Below are 21,894 nucleotides of genomic sequence, written 5' to 3'. Positions count from 1 at the left end.
TATAATTTAGAGTTTAAAGGAAGAAAAAAAATAACAAGAAAAAGAAGTGTATATATAAAAAACAAATGAATTGAATGCTTCACACATCTTGCACATAAAGAAAAATCAACAAATATATCGGTGCCATAGCTGACCATTCAACTTATGCTTAGTAATTTACACTAAATTAAAATTAAAATATCTTAAAATGATAATAGCGACAATTTTATAAGAAGGACGGCACTACAACTTTGGCACTTGGCACAAAGCAATCACCTCATATTTCCATATCCACCAAGTTTAAATTATCACTTAGTTAATGAATTAATAACTTCAATTTGTGTTAAAAATATACTAATAATAAGTAAATATTTGATTTCATGTAGAAATTTAATTTAAATAACTAGAGTTGAACAAGCCAAGCCACTCATCTTGCATGCATGCCATGTCCCATAATAACAACGTAACGCCACAAGGATACTTATAGGCACATAAGACGTGTGTATCTATACATTAAATTAACCCATATAATATATCGCTATATAAATATTGGTACCTAATTAAGGAAACAAAAATAATGACCTAAATTCATTAACATAATATATAAAGAATAGTATATAAATTGAGAGAATTGCTACAATATATGTGTACTCCTATAAATATTTATTTGTGGTTGAAAATTTTCAGGTATCTTAGTATGATAATTTTTTTAATTTGACAAAATAAATACTAATTTATTGTAGATTTAATAGGTTTTATTAAAAATTTATAGTTAATCAATAAATTATTGCATACATAAAGTAAAATTCAAATTTCAAACTCTCGATATCTATAAACAAATGAGTTAGTTTATTATATTTATTTTATGATATTTTTTAGTTTGACAAAATAAATATTAATTTATTATAGATCTAAATTTTATTAAGAGTTCATCGTTAATCAGTCAATCAAATTTACATCTATAAACAAATGAGTTAGCTAATCTAGACCAATCAAAATTAGTTACTAATTAATTTTTTTAGTTGGCAATGGCATAGAAGATATCAATATATATATATATATATATAAGTAGTAGTATAGGGACTAATAATAATCCCATAAGCAACATGTATGGGAATTTTTCCACAGCTTATAGAATTCCAGGCATAAGCAAATCATGCAAAAAATAGACATGCATGTTATTATTAGCCAATGGATAATAATAAGAGAAGAGTGGATAAGTAGAAAGTTCTACAAACGTACAAAGTCATGCGCATACACTTGTCACCAAACTTAATGGGGTTGGAAATCACAAGGGCTACCTCTCTCTCTATTGGTCAAAGCATGTGATCTTCAGCTACCCTCCACTCTTCCATCTGAATTATTAGGAAGCATTTATTCACCTTCCTAGCCATCTAACTTAGAATAATAACCTTTCATCTTACATATATATAAAACCCCCCTAAGGCTACCAAGTTTCTATAACAACTCACTTACTCATCACTAAGTTTTAGAGAAGGCAAAGGAAACATGGTGAGTGTAAGTGAGATCCGTAAGGCTCAAAGGGCTGAAGGACCTGCCACTATTATGGCCATTGGCACTGCTACCCCTGCAAATTGTGTTGATCAGAGTACTTACCCTGATTACTACTTTAGAGTCACAAATAGTGACCATATGACTGAACTCAAAGAAAAATTTCAACGCATGTGTAAGTACTGTATATATAATTTTATAAGTTTAATTTTGATATACTAATAGTATAAAATAATTTTATACATACAATCTTGTAATTACATATCTATTTTTTTAAATAATTATCCACGCAGTCAATAAAAATAATAGTTATTTGTTATGATATGATATTATGTGATTAGATGTACGTTGCACTGTTAAATTCATAATTACATATAACACTTTTTTATTAAATAATTTTAGAAGAAACAACCTACATATCATGGAATAATTAATATATAGGTTATGATGTGCTTTTTGTGTTAACAAATTAAAATTGTTCAGGTGACAAGTCAATGATCAAGAAAAGGTACATGTATTTGACTGAGGAGATACTAAAAGAAAATCCAAACATGTGTGCATACATGGCACCATCAATTGATGCAAGGCAAGACATGGTGGTGGTAGAGGTACCAAAGCTAGGGAAAGAGGCAGCAACAAAGGCCATAAAAGAGTGGGGGCAACCAAAATCGAAGATCACACACTTGATATTTTGCACCACCAGTGGTGTTGACATGCCCGGTGCCGATTACCAACTCACCAAACTCTTGGGCCTTCGCCCTTATGTCAAGCGTTACATGATGTACCAACAAGGCTGCTTTGCAGGTTACAACTTTATTTAATTACAAAACCCACATTTAATTTACATTCATCTTTGCACTCTTGTTCATCACAAAATTACAAAAAATATAAATTTTGTCAAGCGTTACATGTTTAAAATTTATCTTGGCTAATTATTGATCGACAAAAATTCACGTGCAATTGTTTTTATGTAAAATTGATGATAATTAAAAATTGTTAGATAATAATTTAATTATATATTTTTCACCAAAAAACTAGATGATAGATTAACAAATCTTTAGCCAACAATTCCGTCTTCATTCTTTTTTCATAAAATGAAGAGAAAGAACATCCTTATATAACTGATTTTCTAAAAACTTTTTCTTATATTATTGACTACAAAAATACGCATCACGTATAATTAATATAACATAAAATTCTGATATTATGTTATGATATCATTTTTTTTTTAATTTAAACTAATAAAAAGAAATAACATGAATGGTTATAACTAACTCTATTACATCTTTAATTTCTCTGCAGGTGGTACGGTGCTTCGTTTGGCAAAAGATTTGGCTGAGAACAACAAAGGTGCACGTGTGTTAGTTGTTTGTTCTGAAATAACCGCCGTAACATTCCGTGGTCCAAGTGACACACACCTGGACAGCCTTGTTGGTCAAGCACTCTTCGGAGACGGCGCAGCCGCCCTCATCGTTGGTTCGGATCCACTCCCGGAAATCGAGAAGCCTATATTTGAGCTCATTTGGACGGCTCAAACCATTGCCCCCGACAGCGAAGGCGCCATCGACGGCCACCTTCGCGAAGTGGGTCTAACTTTTCACCTTCTTAAGGACGTGCCTGGAATTGTGTCAAAGAACATTGACAAGGCATTGGCTGAGGCCTTCAACCCTTTGGAAATCCATGATTATAACTCGATATTTTGGATTGCACATCCGGGTGGACCGGCAATTTTGGACCAGGTTGAAGCTAAGGTGCAATTGAAACCTGAGAAGATGAGAGCCACTAGACATGTTCTTAGTGAATATGGTAACATGTCAAGTGCATGTGTTTTGTTCATCTTGGATGAGATGAGAAAGAATTCAGCTCAAGAAGGATTTAAAACCACTGGTGAAGGACTCGAATGGGGTGTTTTGTTTGGATTTGGTCCTGGTCTCACTATTGAAACGGTTGTTCTTCGCAGCGTGCCTATTTAATTTCATCAGATTATGATGAATATGGTATTATCTATCATATTTTGCTTTATTATTATTAATGTGTTTTTGGTTCATTAATTTTGTTTGTTTATGTTCCAAATCAAGTTGTAATATGGCTAATTAATGGCCTTGTAATAATCTCTTAGTTGATGGCATTGCTTAATATATTATCTATCATTTTATGTTTTTTGGGTTTATGTTCAATATCAAGTTACTAATTACATGGCATTGATCGGTATATTCATTTCTGTTGATTTGTCTTCTCTGAATATTAAAAAAAAAAAAGTATTATATTAAACATCTGGCTAAGTTGTTCTATTTTAACTTCATAATTATTAGGTAAAGTATATACATCAACAGCTGATTCTTGATGCCATTCTATAAAAAGAATTATAAATAAATAATAAATTTCTTGGAGTTTAAAGCAATTTGCAATATTTACGTGATTTTAACAAACCAAAACAGTATTTATTAGGTATAGGTGAATACTAGTGCCTTTTATGGGCAACATGAATTAAATGTTTCTAACTAACAGCCCTAAATTGCAAAAGACGATCTTTACAACTTACAAGTGATGTGGTGGATTTAAATCTCGTTGGTTACTTAGGTTAGATAAAAGGTCGTGTTTTGAAAGTGTTTATCGGTTATTAATAAATTTTATAACCTGAAAGAAAGTAAAAGAATGAAACTACGGAAGAAAAAGAAATAAATATAGAGATCGTTTTAAAGAACTCTTTTAATTTGTTTCATTGATAACTGTCTATTTGATGTGAATCTTCTAATTTACCACTAAATATAAAGGACCATTGTTACCGTGCTGAAGCCTTTTAATTTTAGGTGATAAATAGTGTTGGGCACATTTCTGATAGACGCCTGTTGATGTTGAGAGTACACGCACGTATAAAAACTGTTCATGGCAGTGTTTACAAAGAAAGGTTTAACTGAGGAGTGGTTCTCTTGAGATAATTACGTATATCTAATGTGATATTAACAATGCTTATACTCGTTTAGATTGGTTTTTTTTTTTTTTTGGGTGATGGTCATTATTTGTGACTTTGTGTCGCTCAAATATTTTATTTTTTATGTGATATTAACGATGCGTATGTTTAATATAATATTAAAGTATGTGAAAAATTTCACATGTATCAGTCGTTTTATTGGCATAGTAATGTGCCAGGTAGAGGTGTACATGAGTCGAGCCACACCGGATTTGGCTTAACACAGACTCGACTCAAAATATAGACTGGGTTTAATTTTTAGACTCTAATCCGATCCTAGATCCGATGAAATCTACGCATCTTCGGATCGGGTGAAAACCAGGTAAAAATCGGGTGAAAACCGAGTCTTTAGCATGTAAAAGTCACCTAATCTCTAACCATTATTTCACAATTCACATAGTAAAATTCACTTAAAAAATATAACAAGAACCAACCATTCTCTAAAATTAAAGCATAACCATAATCAATACTAATATTGTCTAATAACACCAAATATTTAAATCAATACAAATATATAACATAATATTATACATTAGTCTAAAGTCTTATGCATTTTAAACATAAAACATTAACTTATAATCTTATAATGACTAATAACACAAAATATTAAGGTTTACAATATTTAAATTCCACATAAGAATAGCCATCATCCATCACTAACAACACAAAATATTAATTGTGTATGATGACCGGGTCATCGGGTCGAGTTCGGATGACAAAGCTATGGCCCGGACCCGACACGAAATAATGACCAGGTCTATTTTTGATACCCTTATCCGACTCTAAACCCGATGAAAGCAAACTAAATTAGCCCCTAAAGTGTTCGAGACCGAATCAGGTCTTCGGGTCGGACCGGGACACGTACACCGCTAATGCCAGGTACGGTTCGGTAACCCATAAGAATTTGGTCGTGTTATTAGGTGTGTAATGTCGTTAATATCCATGAAATGACCGTAAAAAGACGACAAAGGGCAGTTCATATGGTGCGGCTTTACAGACAACTGTTGTAGTAAATCAGTTGGGAGCTGATGACCTATTGGAATACAGGCTTGAAAACATAATGGATAAGTAATGAAAATTAGATAAAATTTTGCAATTTGATGTGGCTAAGTTATTGGGCACAAATATAGTAAAAGAACTTGACCAAAATAAAAAGACTGTAAAGAATTTATTAATTAAAAGAAATAAATGATATTGTTGTAATATTATAAAATTGAATAATTTTTATTAGAATAATCATTAGATTAAATTTATTATTGTTAATTATATTTATTTTGCATTCAAATAAAATAAAATATCTGAAAAAAATATAGTTATTATATATTTGTGTATATTACATACAAAAATATTTTATAAAGATAAATAATCAACTATTATATATATTTAAATATATATTATTTTACTTAATTTTTTAATAAAATTATTATCACCTGAATAATTATATTTAGTATAGAAAAAAAATCAAATTTGTTATAACCAGATAATTAAACTTTTTCATAAATACTAAATATGTAGTTTTATATAGTTAGTGGCTGATTTTTGTATTTATGTAATATAATTAAAAATAATTTGACATATTTTTTTTATATATCAAAATTAATATTAATATACAAGTTTATAACTTACATGAATTTAAGCCAAATATAAATTAAGCACATGGTAGATGAAAAGACAAAAACATCTAGAAGTAATAGCTGCTTAGATAGGTAGTTAAAGTGGGAAAGAGATAAAGCTACTCGACTCATTTTAATCACCATATAAATACCACATAATTTATTTAACCACTAAAAAATAATTTTCTTTTATCTACTATTGCATTATAATGCATGTTAATTAAAATAGATATTTTTTATTTAAAAAAATTATTTGTCAATTTAATTTAATTCAAAATACAAAAATTTACTAATTTATATATTTAGTATCATTTTCGCAGTCAATAAATGCAAAAATAATTTTTAAAAGGTAACGCAAACATAATCAACGAAAACGAGATAAAATTATTTTTCTATTTTTCCATTTTCTGTCAGCAAAAATAAAACAAATCACTTTTTTTCAAGTTTTTGTTATTCTTGGCAGCAAACATGTGTGTGAGAGAGAATGAATTTTTATATGATTTTGCTAATATTAGAATATATAATATTTTGAGTAATTATATATGTGACTTTTATTTTTGTTTTTATGATATATATATATATATATATATATATATATATATATATATGAAATTGATATTTGAAATGATGAAATTGTTGAACATGTAAAGGTCTTGGATTTGTGATAATTGATCCCATCATAGATTTAGGGGTGAGCACGGATATTGGGTACCCGATTATTTGTCCGAACCCGAACCAAACTAATTAAATTGGTTTTAGAACCAACGAGTAATTGGTCCGAATAACGGTTCTGGGGTGCGGAATTCGAACCAACCCGCAGATCCGACCATATATTAATTAAATAAAAAATAAAAATTTAATATATATATATATATATATATATATATATCTTTTAATGATTTTGACTTTCTCTCTATTGCATTTTTATATTTAGCTTTTAACGCACAATTAGAAAATGGCTTAATACAAACAGATTTACAGACAGATTTAGTCTTTATTACAGACGGATTTTTGGTTACCGACAAAATTACCGACGGATTTTGTCCCTCTGTAAAAGTCCCGTCGGAAATTATTTACCGACGGATTTTTTTTCCGTCGAAAAATTACCGACGAATTTTTACTAGTTACCGACGGATTTTCCCTCTGTAAATTCTCCATCCATTTTCCGAAGGCGACGAAATTTTCGACGGATTTTCCGTCTGTAATTACAGACGGATTTTCAGACAAATTTTTCGTCTGTAATTACAGACAGATTTTTCGACAGATTTTCTGTCTGTAATTTAAACTTTGCAAAATCATCTCACACTCTGATTACAGACAGAAAATCCGTCTGTAAACCCTTCATTAAGGTAAAATAGAATTTTTTTATTTTTCTAATTACAAAATAAGCTTGTTTTCATACAAAATAAATATAAATTTAATATAAATTTTTATCTAATTTATATTCGAATATTTATAATATTTCAAAAAATAAACAAATTCATCGTATTATCAAACTAAAAGAAAAGTACTATAAACAAGCAAGTCAATATAATTCAAAACATAAACAAAATGTATTGATCATCAACTATAATAAGTAACAACCATATATCAAAGTGTGTTGATACATCAACTATAATTCAAAACATAAACTCAATATATTGTTCAACTATACTAAGTTATGCAAATAACAAGACCATATAAAAAATTCTTTTGATGTTTCCTGTTTCTGCAGATGCTGTATCCAACTGGAACCAAGTTGCCATCGAATGGACCTTTTAGGAACAACTGCCTCCTCCTTTAAGTTTTCCAAGGATTCTTGAACCTTCTTCCGAACTAGATATTTAGAAGAATCAGAATCATCCAAATTTGATAGAGATGTCACAGACCCTTCCAATTGATCAGCATCAACTGCAGACTGGTGATGAAGCAGTAGCCTCAAACTGTAAATATCTCAGATTCATTAAGATCGAATATTTATGCAGCTTATTACTAACATAAATGACAATAATATATATTTTAGTTCTCTTGTATAATTTCCCCTTAGGAATTACAAAGCACCAATAATGCCTCGACTATGATTATGATTTAATATAAATGGCAATTCTCCTCTCTTCAGGTGTCTTGTCCGTTCCCTATATCCAACAGTTGAGAAAAGATTATGATTTAATATAAAAGCAATATGTGAGCTCATGTGTGTGTGTGTGTGCAATTTTATTGCCCTGAAGAATTAACCCTGCAGAATGAATGGCTCATCTCTAACTCCCAATTTATTTGAACATAACCCACAGCCAAATTAAATTCCCAAAGCAAGAATGAAGATTCATCGTTGAACTAAAGCTTTCAACAGTGTGACTTGAAGAATTCAAGAATATTCCAAAAATAATATGGTCAGAGATTGCTGCTATCACACAGATCCTACATTTTAGAGCCATCACTACAATTCAGTGCAGCTAAAACATAGAAAACAGAAAAGTATAAACAGTTACATATACTTCAAGTATGATCTAGTACCCAAATCAAAATGCTAAATGACCAGCTCAATAATAAAAATGCAGTTAATATCAACAGAAAAACTAATTAGAGAAGAGAAGTGACAGCTTCTGGGAGGAATATACCCACATAGGTGTCAAATATGATGACAGTTCATCGAAGAAAGGTAAGAAGGAGGCTTTGAAGGTTTTGATCAAAGTTTCCAATATCTCTCCCACCTGGGACACATAAATGTTTTGAAAGGATGACCAAAGAATTGATCTGTACAAACATAATATAAAGACAGTAGCCCAGCAATCAACATAACTTAGATTTTTTAAAAACGAATTTAAACAACTAACTTGATCAAAAACTTCTTCCTCTTGTTCATTTTCCTCTTTAATCAGCTCACTCTCTTCAGCATCAAAATCTTCAGCTTTGGTCCTCTCTGCCCTCTCTCTTTTCCTACTTGAACTAGCTGCGATCACTTGTTTTATCTCGTCAACAATGGACTTGACCTGGCTTTCATCCAAAAGCATCCCAGAAATCTGAAGTACACAAAAAGATCAGAACACATACTGGATTGAGGCTACACAGGAATTACTCTTTCCTTGTAATAATTTGATTATAAAATAAATAAGTGACAACAAAAAGAGTCTTCAAAAGGAAGCAAGCAATAGGCATCCACCTTAATAGTGAAGAGGGAGTGAAAATTCTTGCATAATAATATATGATTATTTTTAAAAACAAGACTACAAAAACCACAATAATTACAAAGTGGAGCAGACTTACTATCACGTGGAAATGAGGGGCAATGGTTGAACAGATTAATAACCAATTCAACAAATATATATATATATATATATATATATATATATATATATATATATATATATATCCTAATCTAGAATTCTAGATCAACTATGAAACATGAAATAAACAAAACCTTTTAGTTTTGGCTTTATTAGCATCACTTATGATGTTAGCTAATATATGCGAAGCTAGATTTTATTTCCAATTAGAATGTTAAGTATCAAACTTCGAGTGTAACACCCCCTAATTTTGTATAATATTTATCATCTAATGATACTAACCTGTAAGCATTCATTCAATGAATCCAACATGCTTGCATAAATTTCTGTATCTGGTTCTTGCAAGTAAATAGAAGAGAGAGAACTTCAGCACCACAAATGCCGTTGTAGAGCCTGGCCAGGCAAAGTCCACCCAATATAACCTATATTAAGCTTTGTTATCAAATCCATGCCTAGACTAGGTCTCCTAAACTAACAAAAAAGTCCATACTGCACACATAAAGAAACACCTCAGCTTATATGATATTTAGAGACTGATCAACAACCCCCTAAGGGTTCAGATCATAATAACAACTTACTCATGCTGTTCGCATTGCTGCTTTTTGCGTCCCTGGACGGCAATGTTGCTTTTCTCTGCATTTCAATTCCAACCTGGAGAGTGAAAAAAAACAAAAACAGAGGATCGATTAATTGATCACTCGAATTTGAAGTAGAATTGGGAAGTTCTGTATCAATAGAGGAACAAAAAGTTCAATGGAAACAGAAGCAACAGTGGATGCAGGTATTTGACCACCAGTCTTCTCTTCTACCCACTAATTGGATAAATATCTTTTAAAAAAGTAGTAAGCCATTTATTGCAGAAAATAAAAGAGTTGACTCACAAATGTTTGGCATGGTGCAACTTATCAAGACCAGGTACACTGCCACTAGAAATTGGTATAGGTCCTTGAAGCTCATTGTCAACTTATTACAATACCATCTTTTTTTTTTTTGGGACAGGATGGTGCCAACTTAATGCATAAACATAGCATTACTAGGTTACTCCATTAAGAAAACTGACTAAATGCATTGCCTGGTACAGCTTCATCAAATGCATTGCCTAGTGGTTGATTAAATGATGAGCTAGATGGAACTTGCCCACCAAAATATTTTACAATGGAATGTGTCCCCTGGAAACATACAGTTTTGATAAAAATTTCAATACCACTGTGACAGAAACAGCTATCACTTGCTAAGGAGTTACGATCAGTGAAAAGAAAAATTTTTAAAGGGTAAGCTAGCAAGTATGCACCTAAACATTGAACATATAGCTTATTGATAATATATATCAATGATATAATAAGCATTTCAAAACCTTATGATGTGCTTACTGTTCTAAGGTTGAGAGAAAATTTGTAACTGAAGCATTTCAAACTTACAGATGGTATGGGGACAATCTTACTAGCAGAAACAGACAGTGATGTAACTCCCCAGTTGTTATTTTCATTCCCATGAGTCTTAGAGTTGCAAAAGCCCAAAAATTCACGTAATGCAGCTTGAAACAGAGTGAGGGCATCTTCTTGAATCTTTGTAGTTCCGTATCTTAAAGGACAAGATTTAGAAGGGAACTTTCTAAGTGAATCTGATTCTCCTTTCTGAAAGAAACATTAAAATAAGACAGATAGATTGATGCAAAACTACTGATGAATACAGAAGATGACTCAACCCTAAGAGTCAAGTCATCCACTAAGACATTACCAGTGGGAGTTACAACCTGAATTTTGGGAGCAGCATCAATATCAAAATAATAACAAAATCATAATGACAAGTTCAGGTGTATAGATGATTCATTGAAATCACTTGCCTTGACACCAGAGAATTCAATGTAGTTAGCTTCACTTATGAAACTTCTACTTCCTCGTCTTTGGAGTGAAGATTTCTCATTCTTCAGGCTTAGCTCCCTTGATACAGCCATTAACTCATGAATGCGATCAGCATAACCACTATAAAATATATAGTTTACTTAGAATATATAGGCTTGAACTTTGCAAGGATTTGTATATAACATATGCCTACATACCAAGAATAAAAACCGATATCAACTTCTAAAAAGGATAAATGACAGATTTAATATACCTGAGTCAATTGAGCCGTCTTGCACTAATAAAAAGAGTTCCCAGTGACTGAAATAGGGAAACAATAACACTAGTATGATATCTTAGATTGCTTAGCATCTCTGCATGCCCTAAAGTTGAACTGTCAGACCTTAGATGGCCAGAAAAGAAAGGCTCAATTATCAGAATAACAGCAACTGTAGCACCAAAGTACTTCAATAAAAAGTCCTGAATCATGCCAAACCACCAATGGTCATGTAGGACACTACTCAAATGCCTAACCAAGGTCTTAAACTTCTGTTGAATATGGGCTTCTTCTCTCATCTCTCCACCATAAAATGCTATACTTTCCAAGTGAGTCCTCAATCGCGAGTGAAGCTGTCGATAGTCTCCTTCCAGTTGCTGCTCTCTGGACATTAGTTTACCAGGAGCCAATGTCATCAAAATCAATATCAAACTATGAAAGTTAAAAACTATAAAAGGCAATGGCCTACCATGAATTTTAGGTCAAAAAAGCTTCGATTGCAGAAAATAATTCATCAAAATTAGAGTAAACCTGTAGATTCAAACAAAGCACAAAAGTAGAGTATGATAAACCTAAAACTGGCATAGAAAAATTGAGCCCTAAAATTTATCACGAAGAACAGAATCACAAAATCAGGATATATATACCTGAAATTTGATATGGTTACGAGAAGAACTGAGGGAGCGAGTTGAGATTAGATGGAAGAGGAGCCAGAGGGAGCAGATGCGATGAGAGCGGCGGCAGAGAGAGCTCTGCGACGATGGGAGTAGATGCGACAAGAGCGGCGGTGGAGGGATCTCGTGCGACGCAAGGGATGACAGAGAGAGATTGTGCGACGCAACGGCGGCAGTGGCAGTGGCGGAAGAAGCAGAAGTAGCAGCCACGAAGAGAAGAAGTAGCTTGTGCTACGGAGGGAAGAAGAAGCCGTGTTTCATTTGGAAGAAGCTGAAAGAAGGTCGAGTTTCATTTGGGTTTAATTCAATATTTTCGACAGAAAATTTTAAATTACAGACGGATTTTCCGTCTGTAACTATTTTCCATGGAAAAAAATTACTTTTGCCGATAGAATTATCGACGGATTTTGTTTTCCGTCTGTAATTTATGCTAATTCATTTTTTTTGTTTTTCGACAAAAAATCCCTCTAAAATTCCGTCTGTATTTCCGTGGGATAAAATCCGTCGAAAATATCCGTCTGTAATAACTAGTTTTCTAGTAGTGACGTGTTTGGTGTTTAACATGTTTGGATTTTAATGTCTTTAGTGTTTAATATATTTGGATTTTAATGTATTTAGTTTTTAATATATTTGGTGGTAAATATGATTGGATTATTTCTATTGATTTTACATGTTTATTGTACTTACAGAATTTTTAAGATAAAAATTTCATTTTTTTATGAATTTTTGTTTCATCGGGTACCTAATTATCCGAACCGAACCAATCCGTTTCTTAATCGATTTGGTTTGATTCGGGTACATACACAAAAATACGTAAATCCGAACCAAATCGAACAAATTACAATTCAATTGGTTCAGTTCTAATTTCACTCTAAATTCGAACCAACTCGACCTGTGTTCACCCATACTTGAATTATCATGCTAGAGGCGCTCTAGTAAATGGTTGAGACACACAAAATGATATTTGGAGGAAAGAGACTCAAGTAGAAGAAAAAGTGAAAAACTACGGTCAAACTACAAAGCTTAGGTAGAAGTAGAAATGATGGTGTACCATTAGCCAAGGAGGACCTTCGCAAGCCAAAACCTCTTATCATGGAGGAGGAGCAGCAGCAACACAGGAAGAAGAACCAAGACAACTCAGTGAACCAGATCTGGAAACAGATAAGGTGACTGAAACAACAAAACCAACAGTCAAAGAGAAGTAGAACACAGGCGAAATAAGAGGCGGTTCAGCATGGAAAAAAATGAGGCAGCAAGCGACAAAAAAGCAAAAACGACTTGGAGGAGCCACGAAAAACCAGGAACGACCAGCGCTGAGCTGTTCGGCCTCCAGCGTGGCAGTAACACATGGATGATGGTGGTCGGCAGTGGTGAAACTATAATTTTAATATGGAAATCTATATGTTTATCGGATGGAAAACTATCCTAACATTGTTTCCGATCAAATTATAAACTTCTACAAATTCAAATAAATTGATTTCACAACAATGTTATACAATTAATATCACATTTATTTGGACTTGAACACTGACTTATGAACAACACAAAACATATTAATTTTGTTTGGTAGACATGTTTTTGCAAGTTTTCATTGACGTAAACAAGAGTTCCAAATTCAATTCATTTTAACATCGACTTAGCATTCGATTTTACAAATAATTATTTAGAATAAGTTAAACTTAGAGTGTATGATTTTTACCAAATTCAAATATTTAAAATAAAAATAGGTTAATGATCAATTAATTCGATTAAGACAAATTATAAGCAATGAGTGTTTAAAATGGGTCAAAATAACTTGTACACATTAAATATATCACTTTTTATAAAATTTGAATTTTAATAAATAAAAATAATTTTTTTAAAAAAATATTAATAACCTTAATAATAGAACATATTAAAATATGAATAAATAACATATAAAATAGTAATAAAAAATAATTACTTTATTTATATATATTGAAAATGCTCGTATTTATTTTGATTAAACCAAATTTACTTTTTTTTTTTATCTGCTCTTATAAACAAATAAAAAATAACATGATTATAAATTCATTATGAAATATATATGTATCTACCGTTATATACATGTAATATTTTAAATTGTATGTAATTATACATGTAATATTTTAAATAAAAATCTATTTTACTAATATTTTTAACAAACATAGTTATTTAACATATTTTTAATAGCTATATAAAATAATCTATCTATCATATATCGTAAATTAAAATATATTTTATTTATTTTATATTTTATTTGTTGTAATAAAAAATAACATCTTAATATAAATTTTATTTATTTTTTTGGTCGGGATATAAATTTTATTTGTTGAAATAGTCACACATATTATTGTTGTCACATCTAAATTAAATCTAATAGTTCCATCTCACATTCTCGTTGTTATAGTGTTACTCATTCTCCCAATCTTTGCATCGGCTCTCACAAGGCCACAACACTCCCAACGCTTGGTTCCAAACAATGGCTTCACAAAAAGACAAAAAACACATTCTACTGCCCACTATGTAATTCTCACCAACTCTAATTTGGTTCATGTTTCAACCTGTTAGAAGAACAGCCAACACCCTCTGTCTCTTTACTCTACTATATAATTCTACCAATCTATCTCCACCTTTATAATTTTTTAATATATATCTCAACGGTTCTGCATTATGGCATAGCAATATGGTGGATACTACAATGAAAATGGCAAAAATATATTCTCATGAAGATGCTTTGGTTAAAAGTGTGGTTTATTTATTTAGCCACATTTTAAACAAAAATAACAATTTTATAAATATCAAAATCTAAACATACAATCCATCATCCAAGGGTAAAAAAAAAAATATATTCACATTAAGACAATTATAAAATTTTCATTGTAGTATTCACCTAGCAATATATCAGTAAAGTGTCCTGGCACATGTGAAAACTTTCCTAAAGTATACAATCCATCATCCAAGGGTAAAAAAAAAAAATATATTCACATTAAGACAATTATAAAATTTTCATTGTAGTATTCACCTAGCAATATATCAGTAAAGTGTCCTGGCACATGTGAAAACTTTCCTAAAGTATGTTTAATATGTTTAGATTTTTTTATGAAATTTATTTTTGGTGTTTAATATTATTTAGTTCACGTTAATAAAAAAATTATATTTTTATATTTTTTGTTGAGTATTTAATTTGTGATGTTAATAATAATTAGAGCTTGATATATTTAATTTTGAATATTGCATTGTTATTTTTCATGCTAATAATAATATTTTTTATTTTTAGATTTTAATTTTTCATGTTAATAAAGAATTAAATTATATTCAGAAATTAAAATATTATTATCTGGTATGCTTTATTTTTTTTGTATTAAATATGCTATGGTAAGTAAAGTTAAATTATATTCAGGAATTAAAAAGAAAAAATAATTTTTGTTAGTATTTTGTAATTTGATGATTTTGATTTTTTTTATAAAAAAATTTGAAAACCTCGGTAAATACAAAGTAATTAATGAATTATTAAAAAATTAAAAGAATAGTGAATTTATGAGAACATAAAACTAAAAAAATATATATTAGATTTAAAAATAAAAATAATTTATGTTAATAAATTGATTGGAGACTAAAATTACACATATATCTTGAATAAAAATTGGTTTCATACATGTTCTACATAGATCTATATAAATCGACTCAGACAAACTCGATTTTTAAGTATTTACATATAAATCGAATACATACATAATAAATAAGTATAAATTAAAATAAAATTTATATTTAGGGTTTATAAATAAAACCGTAGTTCTCTTTTATATATATAAAAGATTATTATTATTACTATTATTATTATTACTATTATTATCATTACTTATTCTCCTCGGCTTTATATTGTTATGATTTATTATTACTATAATAACATTTTATGGCTCAATTTAATTTTTATGTTCAAAAGAGTATTTCTTGGTCTAGATAGTATGGCCATACCCAAAAAAGGAAAAAAAAAAAGAGATTATCTCTCTTAATCATCAATTAATCTCTCAATTATGCATTAATTTATCAAACAAACATTATATCCAACTATTTTTTTTCAACTAACGGGTGATTGTCACCCATTTATTGTGCATCAGCCGTTGTCTTCGATTGTGGCTATAGGTAAAACACGCGTCGACAGTTTTTTTATGTCACTTCATTTTAGCATGTACTAAAAAAAATTAGAGAAAGTATAGGGAGCCAATGACCTAAGTGTACAATGTGTACAATGAAGGTTTAAAAAGTATTAGAGATATGATTATTAGTGTTACATTGTCCTGTCAGGTTACGCTTTTGGGATGAGTGGTTTCAGGACATGGTATTAGAGTTCCAGATCCGGAAGGTCAAGAGTTTGAATCTTGGTGAACCTAAAATTAGTTTTTTATAACATGAGATATTTATTATCCCTGATATCCGGATGATTATTCTGGATAGTATAAGTGATGATTTAACCCATTATACACATTGTACGCTTAGGCCATTGGCTCCCTAGCATTACTCAAAAAATTACTTTTAGCACCATAACATTACCCTAATTTTTTAGGTAATGCAATGGTTCAAACTGTCTTTACACTCAAGAACGGTATTTTGGTGTTTAAAAAAAAAACATAATTTTAAACACCTTGATAGAACGGAGGTTGAGAAAAGAGACACAAGTAATAGAGAACCAATTTAGATTTATGCCAGGCAGATCTACCACTGAAGCGATATACCTATTAAGAAGGATGATGGAGAGGTATCGTAGTAATAAAAGGGATCTACATATGGTGTTTATTGATTTGGAAAAAGCGTACGATAGAGTACCAAGGGATGTCTTATGGAAGGTTTTAGAAAAGAGGAGAGTAAGGATCGCATATATTCGGGCAATTAAAGATATGTATGATGGGGCCACAACTAGTGTGAAGACTCAAGGTGGTGTGACAGAGGAATTTCCTATTGGTATAGGATTACACCAGGGATCATCCTTAAGTCCATACCTTTTCACATTAGTCTTGGAAGTACTCACAGAGCACATCCAAGAGCCTGTGCCATGGTGCATGCTTTTTGCCGATGATATCGTCCTTATGGGAGAGTCAAGGGAAGACCTAAATAAGAAGTTGGAGTTATGGAGAGAAGCTTTAGAAGTGTATGGTCTGCGCATAAGCCGTAACAAGACGGAATATATGGAATGTAAGTTCAGTCTGAGAAGGGAAAACCCCAATATAGAGGTGAAGATTGGAGAAAACACTTTACGAAAAGTTAAAAGTTTTAAGTATCTTGGGTGCATCATACAGGACAATGGAGAGATTGAACAGGATGTAAATCATAGGATCCAAGCAGGTTGGTCAAAATGGCGGAGTGCATCTGGTTTTATATGCGACAAAAAAGTGCCTTTAAAACTTAAAGGTAAATTCTATCGCACCGCTATAAGACCGGCTATGCTGTATGGTACGGAGTGTTGGGCGGCTAAAGGGGAGCACGAACATAAGCTGAGTGTGGCAGAGATGAAAATGTTGAGATGGATGAGTGGTCATACGCGATTGGATAAAATAAGGAATGAAGATATAAGGGAGAAAGTTGGAGTTGCACCAATTGTGGAAAAGATGGTTGAATCGCGTCTCAGGTGGTTTGGACATGTGAGAAGAAGACCGATAGAACATCCAGTTAGGAGGGTGGATGAGATGGAAGATGAACAAAGGGCGAAAGGCAGAGGAAGACCTAAGAAGACCATCCATGAGGTGGTCAAACGAGACCTACATGTAAACGGTCTCTCTGTAGACATGATACATGACAGAGCACAATGGCGTCGTTTGATTCATGTAGCCGACCCCACTTAGTGGGACAAGGCTTTGTTGTTGTTTGTTGTTGTTTGTTTGTTCTTAAAAAAGCATCATAATTTTTATTGTTAAAATAGTTGTTCAAATTGTTATTATATCTAGATCAAACGATTTTTTTGGTTGGTTAATGACAATTACAAAATCACTATTTTTTCAGAGTTACAATAACGTCTTTTATTATTTAAAATGATAGTTAAATGTAACAGTTAAAAATGGTCATTTTTATCAAATTAAAATAGTATTTCTTTTTGTTTTTAAAAATAATATTAGATATAAAATACGTAAGTAACTTTGTGAGTTTGCTCATGAACGAACAAACTTGCAACATAATAGTTTGATAAAAAAAATGTTGCCAGAGGCAAGAACGAATCTAAGAAAGAGGACAAGCATAGGCCTCTCCCTCCCCATGAGTTTGTTACAAAATTTAATAATAGTGTGTATAAATTAAGTTATTATATATACATTATATAATTTTATTTTCTATTTGCAAAACAGAGTAAGTAATTGTTTTATACTAATAATTAAATTATTGAACACACTCAATGTCCAGTCTAACATAAGTAAAAGGGTTAAGTATAATTTTAGTCTTTAAGATAGGAGCTGAAAATTTTTTTTATTTTTAACCTTTTTTTGTTTATAAAATCGTTTCATTCTGACAAAAATACTCTTTCCCTTCTTTTTCAAAATCCTCATTTTCTATTCTTCTTTTTCTTCTTTTCCATCACAGCATTATCTCTTCTTCTTTTTTCTTCTTCTTCATCAAAACATCAGCAACAACAATAAAACAATGTAATAAGTAACCAGAAGCAGAAGCAGAAAAAACTAGAAGCATCAATAAATCTGTATAATTTCCATCGCTATCTCTCTCAACTCCAAAGAACAACAACAACAACAACAAAAGAAACAAAAGCAGAAGTAACCAGAAGCATCAACAACAATAATGAATAATAGAATCAGAAGCAGAAGAAATAGAAACAAAACCATGGAAGCAGAATGGAATTAGAATCAACAACAATAATAGAATCATAATCAGAAATAATGTAATTAACAAAATCAACAAATCCACAAATAAAAAAATCAACAATATAATTAACAGAAGAAACATAAGAATCAACAATGTAATTAACAAAATCAACCAATTAAAAGCAGAGTTGGAACCCTAGGAAGCACAGCGGCGAGTGACGAAGAGCAACGACAACCAGCGACCGAGTGAGGAGGAGGAGCAAAACCGGCAAGCAACGCACAATGTCCACCCTCGCGAATTTGCTGGCATTGACGTCGAGCGAGGAAGAGAAGCAGCGACGAAATCTGGTGGCGAGGACGCGAACAACGAGGAGCAACGGCGAGTGGCGAGGAGCAACGGCGGCGGATTCCTTTCCCCCCTTCCTTGACCCCATTGTGATTTCCTTCCCTTTTCCCTTTAACTCGTTATTTTTATATATATTTTTTCAGTTAGGAATAATTTGATAATAAAATTTAAAATTTTGGTAAAAAGGAATATTTAAAACTAAGTTAAATTTTAGGGATAATTTTGTAAGAAAAAAAGATTGAAGACGAAAAAATTTTTCAATCCGTACCTTAGAGACTAAAATCGTACTTAACCCTAAGTAAAACTTCAACTCAAATATTTTCTATATCTAATAACCAAAAGGCAAGTAACAAAATGAAATATGAATTTTTTTATAATTCTTTTTGAGTTACACTGAAAATAAAAATTGCTGAATTTAACATAAATTCTATTATCGATAAATTTTATGATATAAAAAATCGTCGTGCTTCATTTTACGAGTAAAAAGTATACACATATTTTTTATCTTTTAAAATATATTTTATTAGTATATTTTTTGTACTATATTTTACACCATATATATAATTTATTGGTGTAAATCTTACTTTATTGCCTCCTCATAATAATTTTTTTGGATCCACTTATTGCTGGAGGAGATCATCACCAAAAAGAGATCGTAATAACAACATTCAACCTTACTCTAACATTAAAAGCATAGCGTTTCAATGTGTGTTAGGGTTGGATTTTGAACTTTTTAAACGAAGAAAACTCATAATAGCGATTAAAACTGCCAGAATTATAAAAATTGCCACTAAATACAAATTAATTACAGCAACAATAAAAAATATCTTAATACCCAAATATCACAGTGATTTTATAAAACTATCATAATATTAATTATTTTTTTATATAGATAAACAATCTAATTCAAAGATTGATTTATCTAATAAAATAAAAATTTTAATATTAATTTAATAGTTAAAATTATTAAAAATTAAATTGTCTGGTTTAAAAATATTTAAAAAGTAATTTGAGGTATCATTTTTTTTTTTGTACTTTACGAGGGATATCTTAAGGAAATGTTTTTATTTTAATGTTTTTGTATGTCATGACAAATAATACAAAAGATTTGATTTAAAAATCTGCTAAAAAAACACGAATTAAAGAAAAAAATTTTAAAGTGATAGAAATTGAATAAAATGTTGGTAAAACTATAAAAAATTATAGAACATTGGAAGTACGGGTTTGTTTTTCTTATTAATGCTTGGGATGCAAGTTTGATAGGGGAAGCCTGTAGAATTGTATACGGTCAAAGAAAAGAAAATAAATAATTCAACGCACACTAATGTATATGAAGTGACTAGTTAATCGTTTGATCTTGATCATTTATCACGTATAATTAAATTTAAAAATATTAAAATGATAAAACTTGGGTAGTTGGGCGAAAGTCTTTGAAAAATTTGTGATGAATATATATATTTAAAAAATATATTTTTTTTAATATATATTTATGCATAATTTCTGTATTTTATATAAAATCTTTTAATTTTAGTACTAGTTTTATAAACTTTATACTTTTTATTTATAACTAAAAACATTTTTGAGAATTGATTTAAAAAAAATTTGTTCACCAAATATTTTTTTATACTTCAAACATTGCAATTCTTTAAAACTTTTCCTAATATATTATTTTAAGATCCTATAAATTTATAACAAAAATTTTAAAAACTCATTTAATAATTTTTCTTTCATTAAAAACTTATAAATCTTAATTATCATAAAATTCTTTAAAACCTATTTACGTATTACTCTAAAAATAAATTCGACGTACGTTTATAGTACTTTATTGCACAATAAGGAAAAGTACTTACTACTTACCTAACTATCCCTAGAATGAAGACTCCTTCATATAAAAATGAGTCATATATATGCTATATGCATGTCTCACATACTCAAATTCAACCTAGAAGTACTTAATAACTTTGAAAATATATATGATTATCTTTGGTTGGATATCAATACACTTTGCCTACGAATTAGAAAAAAAAAAATCAATATACACATTGTTTCAAAATACTAATAATAATCTTAAGCCTAATTAAAGCAGAGTTATTTCAATTCTATCAATAGAAAATTGAACATTAACCTGATTTAAGTAATTAATATTCTAAAGAAAGACCGAAAAAATTAAATAAAAGGCAGAAGTAAGATTTGTCTTTTAAAATAAGAATTTAATTTTGATGTACTTTTAGTATAAAGTAGTTTTACACGTGTATTTAATTACGTAACGCCACATTAGTAAAAATAAAATAATGAGTAAAGGACAAATCCGTCCCTCACCTTTTTTTTTTGCGGATATTTTCATCCCCGAAGATTGGAAAATACTTTAATGTCCCTGACCCCCGAAAAAGTGGACATATTTATCCCTCCGTTAGAGTCGCTTCGTTTGCCCTGACGAAAAACGGTGACGTGGCTCCCGTGGCGCTGACCTGGCCGTTACGGACTGCCACGTTGGATGGGCTTTTGAAAAGAGGACATATTAGTCCCCAGGGACCAAAACGTCGCCGTTTCTCCCCCATCCCCAATCTATGAAATTCTGTGAGCCCTAATCCTTCAAATGCAGTGTGAAGGTGAAGCGG

The 21,894-nt window shown here is 30.7% G+C and overlaps 2 protein-coding genes across 44 annotated transcripts; one reads left to right on the top strand and one right to left on the bottom strand.

The window, feature by feature from the left end:
• Positions 1-1,302: 1,302 nt before the first annotated feature.
• LOC112737218 (chalcone synthase) lies at positions 1,303-3,650 on the top strand. Its single transcript, XM_025787006.2, has 3 exons — positions 1,303-1,666; positions 1,975-2,295; positions 2,794-3,650. Exons 1-3 carry the CDS (start codon positions 1,489-1,491, stop codon positions 3,462-3,464), a joined length of 1,170 nt encoding a protein of 389 aa, XP_025642791.1. The 5' UTR covers positions 1,303-1,488; the 3' UTR covers positions 3,465-3,650.
• A 3,956-nt stretch (positions 3,651-7,606) lies between these two features.
• On the bottom strand, positions 7,607-12,436 carry LOC112737219 (uncharacterized). Of its 43 annotated transcripts, none has more exons than XM_072211230.1 (11): positions 12,104-12,436; positions 11,926-11,987; positions 11,454-11,840; positions 11,182-11,320; positions 10,757-10,972; positions 10,220-10,507; positions 9,917-9,989; positions 9,621-9,827; positions 8,889-9,074; positions 8,677-8,765; positions 7,607-7,997 (listed from the first exon to the last, which is right to left on the bottom strand). In XM_072211230.1, the coding sequence occupies exons 8-11, from the start codon at positions 9,648-9,650 to the stop codon at positions 7,724-7,726; spliced, it is 579 nt and encodes a 192-aa protein (XP_072067331.1). In that variant the 5' UTR covers positions 9,651-9,827; positions 9,917-9,989; positions 10,220-10,507; positions 10,757-10,972; positions 11,182-11,320; positions 11,454-11,840; positions 11,926-11,987; positions 12,104-12,436; the 3' UTR covers positions 7,607-7,723. The 43 variants fall into 43 exon arrangements, 38 of the variants coding, with proteins under 38 accessions (XP_072067331.1, XP_072067349.1, XP_025642793.1 ...); XM_072211248.1 differs by having other exon boundaries at positions 8,673-8,765; positions 9,621-9,760; XM_025787008.3 differs by having other exon boundaries at positions 9,621-9,760.
• Positions 12,437-21,894: the final 9,458 nt, after the last annotated feature.

Source organism: Arachis hypogaea, chromosome 13, assembly GCF_003086295.3.
Source record: "Arachis hypogaea cultivar Tifrunner chromosome 13, arahy.Tifrunner.gnm2.J5K5, whole genome shotgun sequence".
Taxonomy (NCBI): domain Eukaryota; kingdom Viridiplantae; phylum Streptophyta; class Magnoliopsida; order Fabales; family Fabaceae; genus Arachis; species Arachis hypogaea.
The sequence above is the reverse complement of the archived record's forward strand: the minus strand, read 5'-3'. Positions and strand labels throughout refer to the sequence as shown.

Bases quoted from the DNA above. Each gene is read 5' to 3' on its own strand.
- LOC112737218 (XM_025787006.2), top strand. From the start codon at position 1,489: ATGGTGAGTGTAAGTGAGATCCGTAAGGCTCAAAGGGCTGAAGGACCT. The intron at 1,667-1,974 runs GTAAGTACTGTA...AAAATTGTTCAG, and splicing joins AGAAAAATTTCAACGCATGT to GTGACAAGTCAATGATCAAG. The intron at 2,296-2,793 runs GTTACAACTTTA...ATTTCTCTGCAG, and splicing joins CCAACAAGGCTGCTTTGCAG to GTGGTACGGTGCTTCGTTTG.
- LOC112737219 (XM_072211219.1), bottom strand. From the start codon at position 9,650: ATGTTGGATTCATTGAATGAATGCTTACAG. The intron at 9,075-9,620 runs GTTAGTATCATT...TGTGTACTTCAG, and splicing joins CATTGAATGAATGCTTACAG to ATTTCTGGGATGCTTTTGGA. The intron at 7,998-8,676 runs GTGGGTATATTC...AGATATTTACAG, and splicing joins TCATCATATTTGACACCTAT to TTTGAGGCTACTGCTTCATC.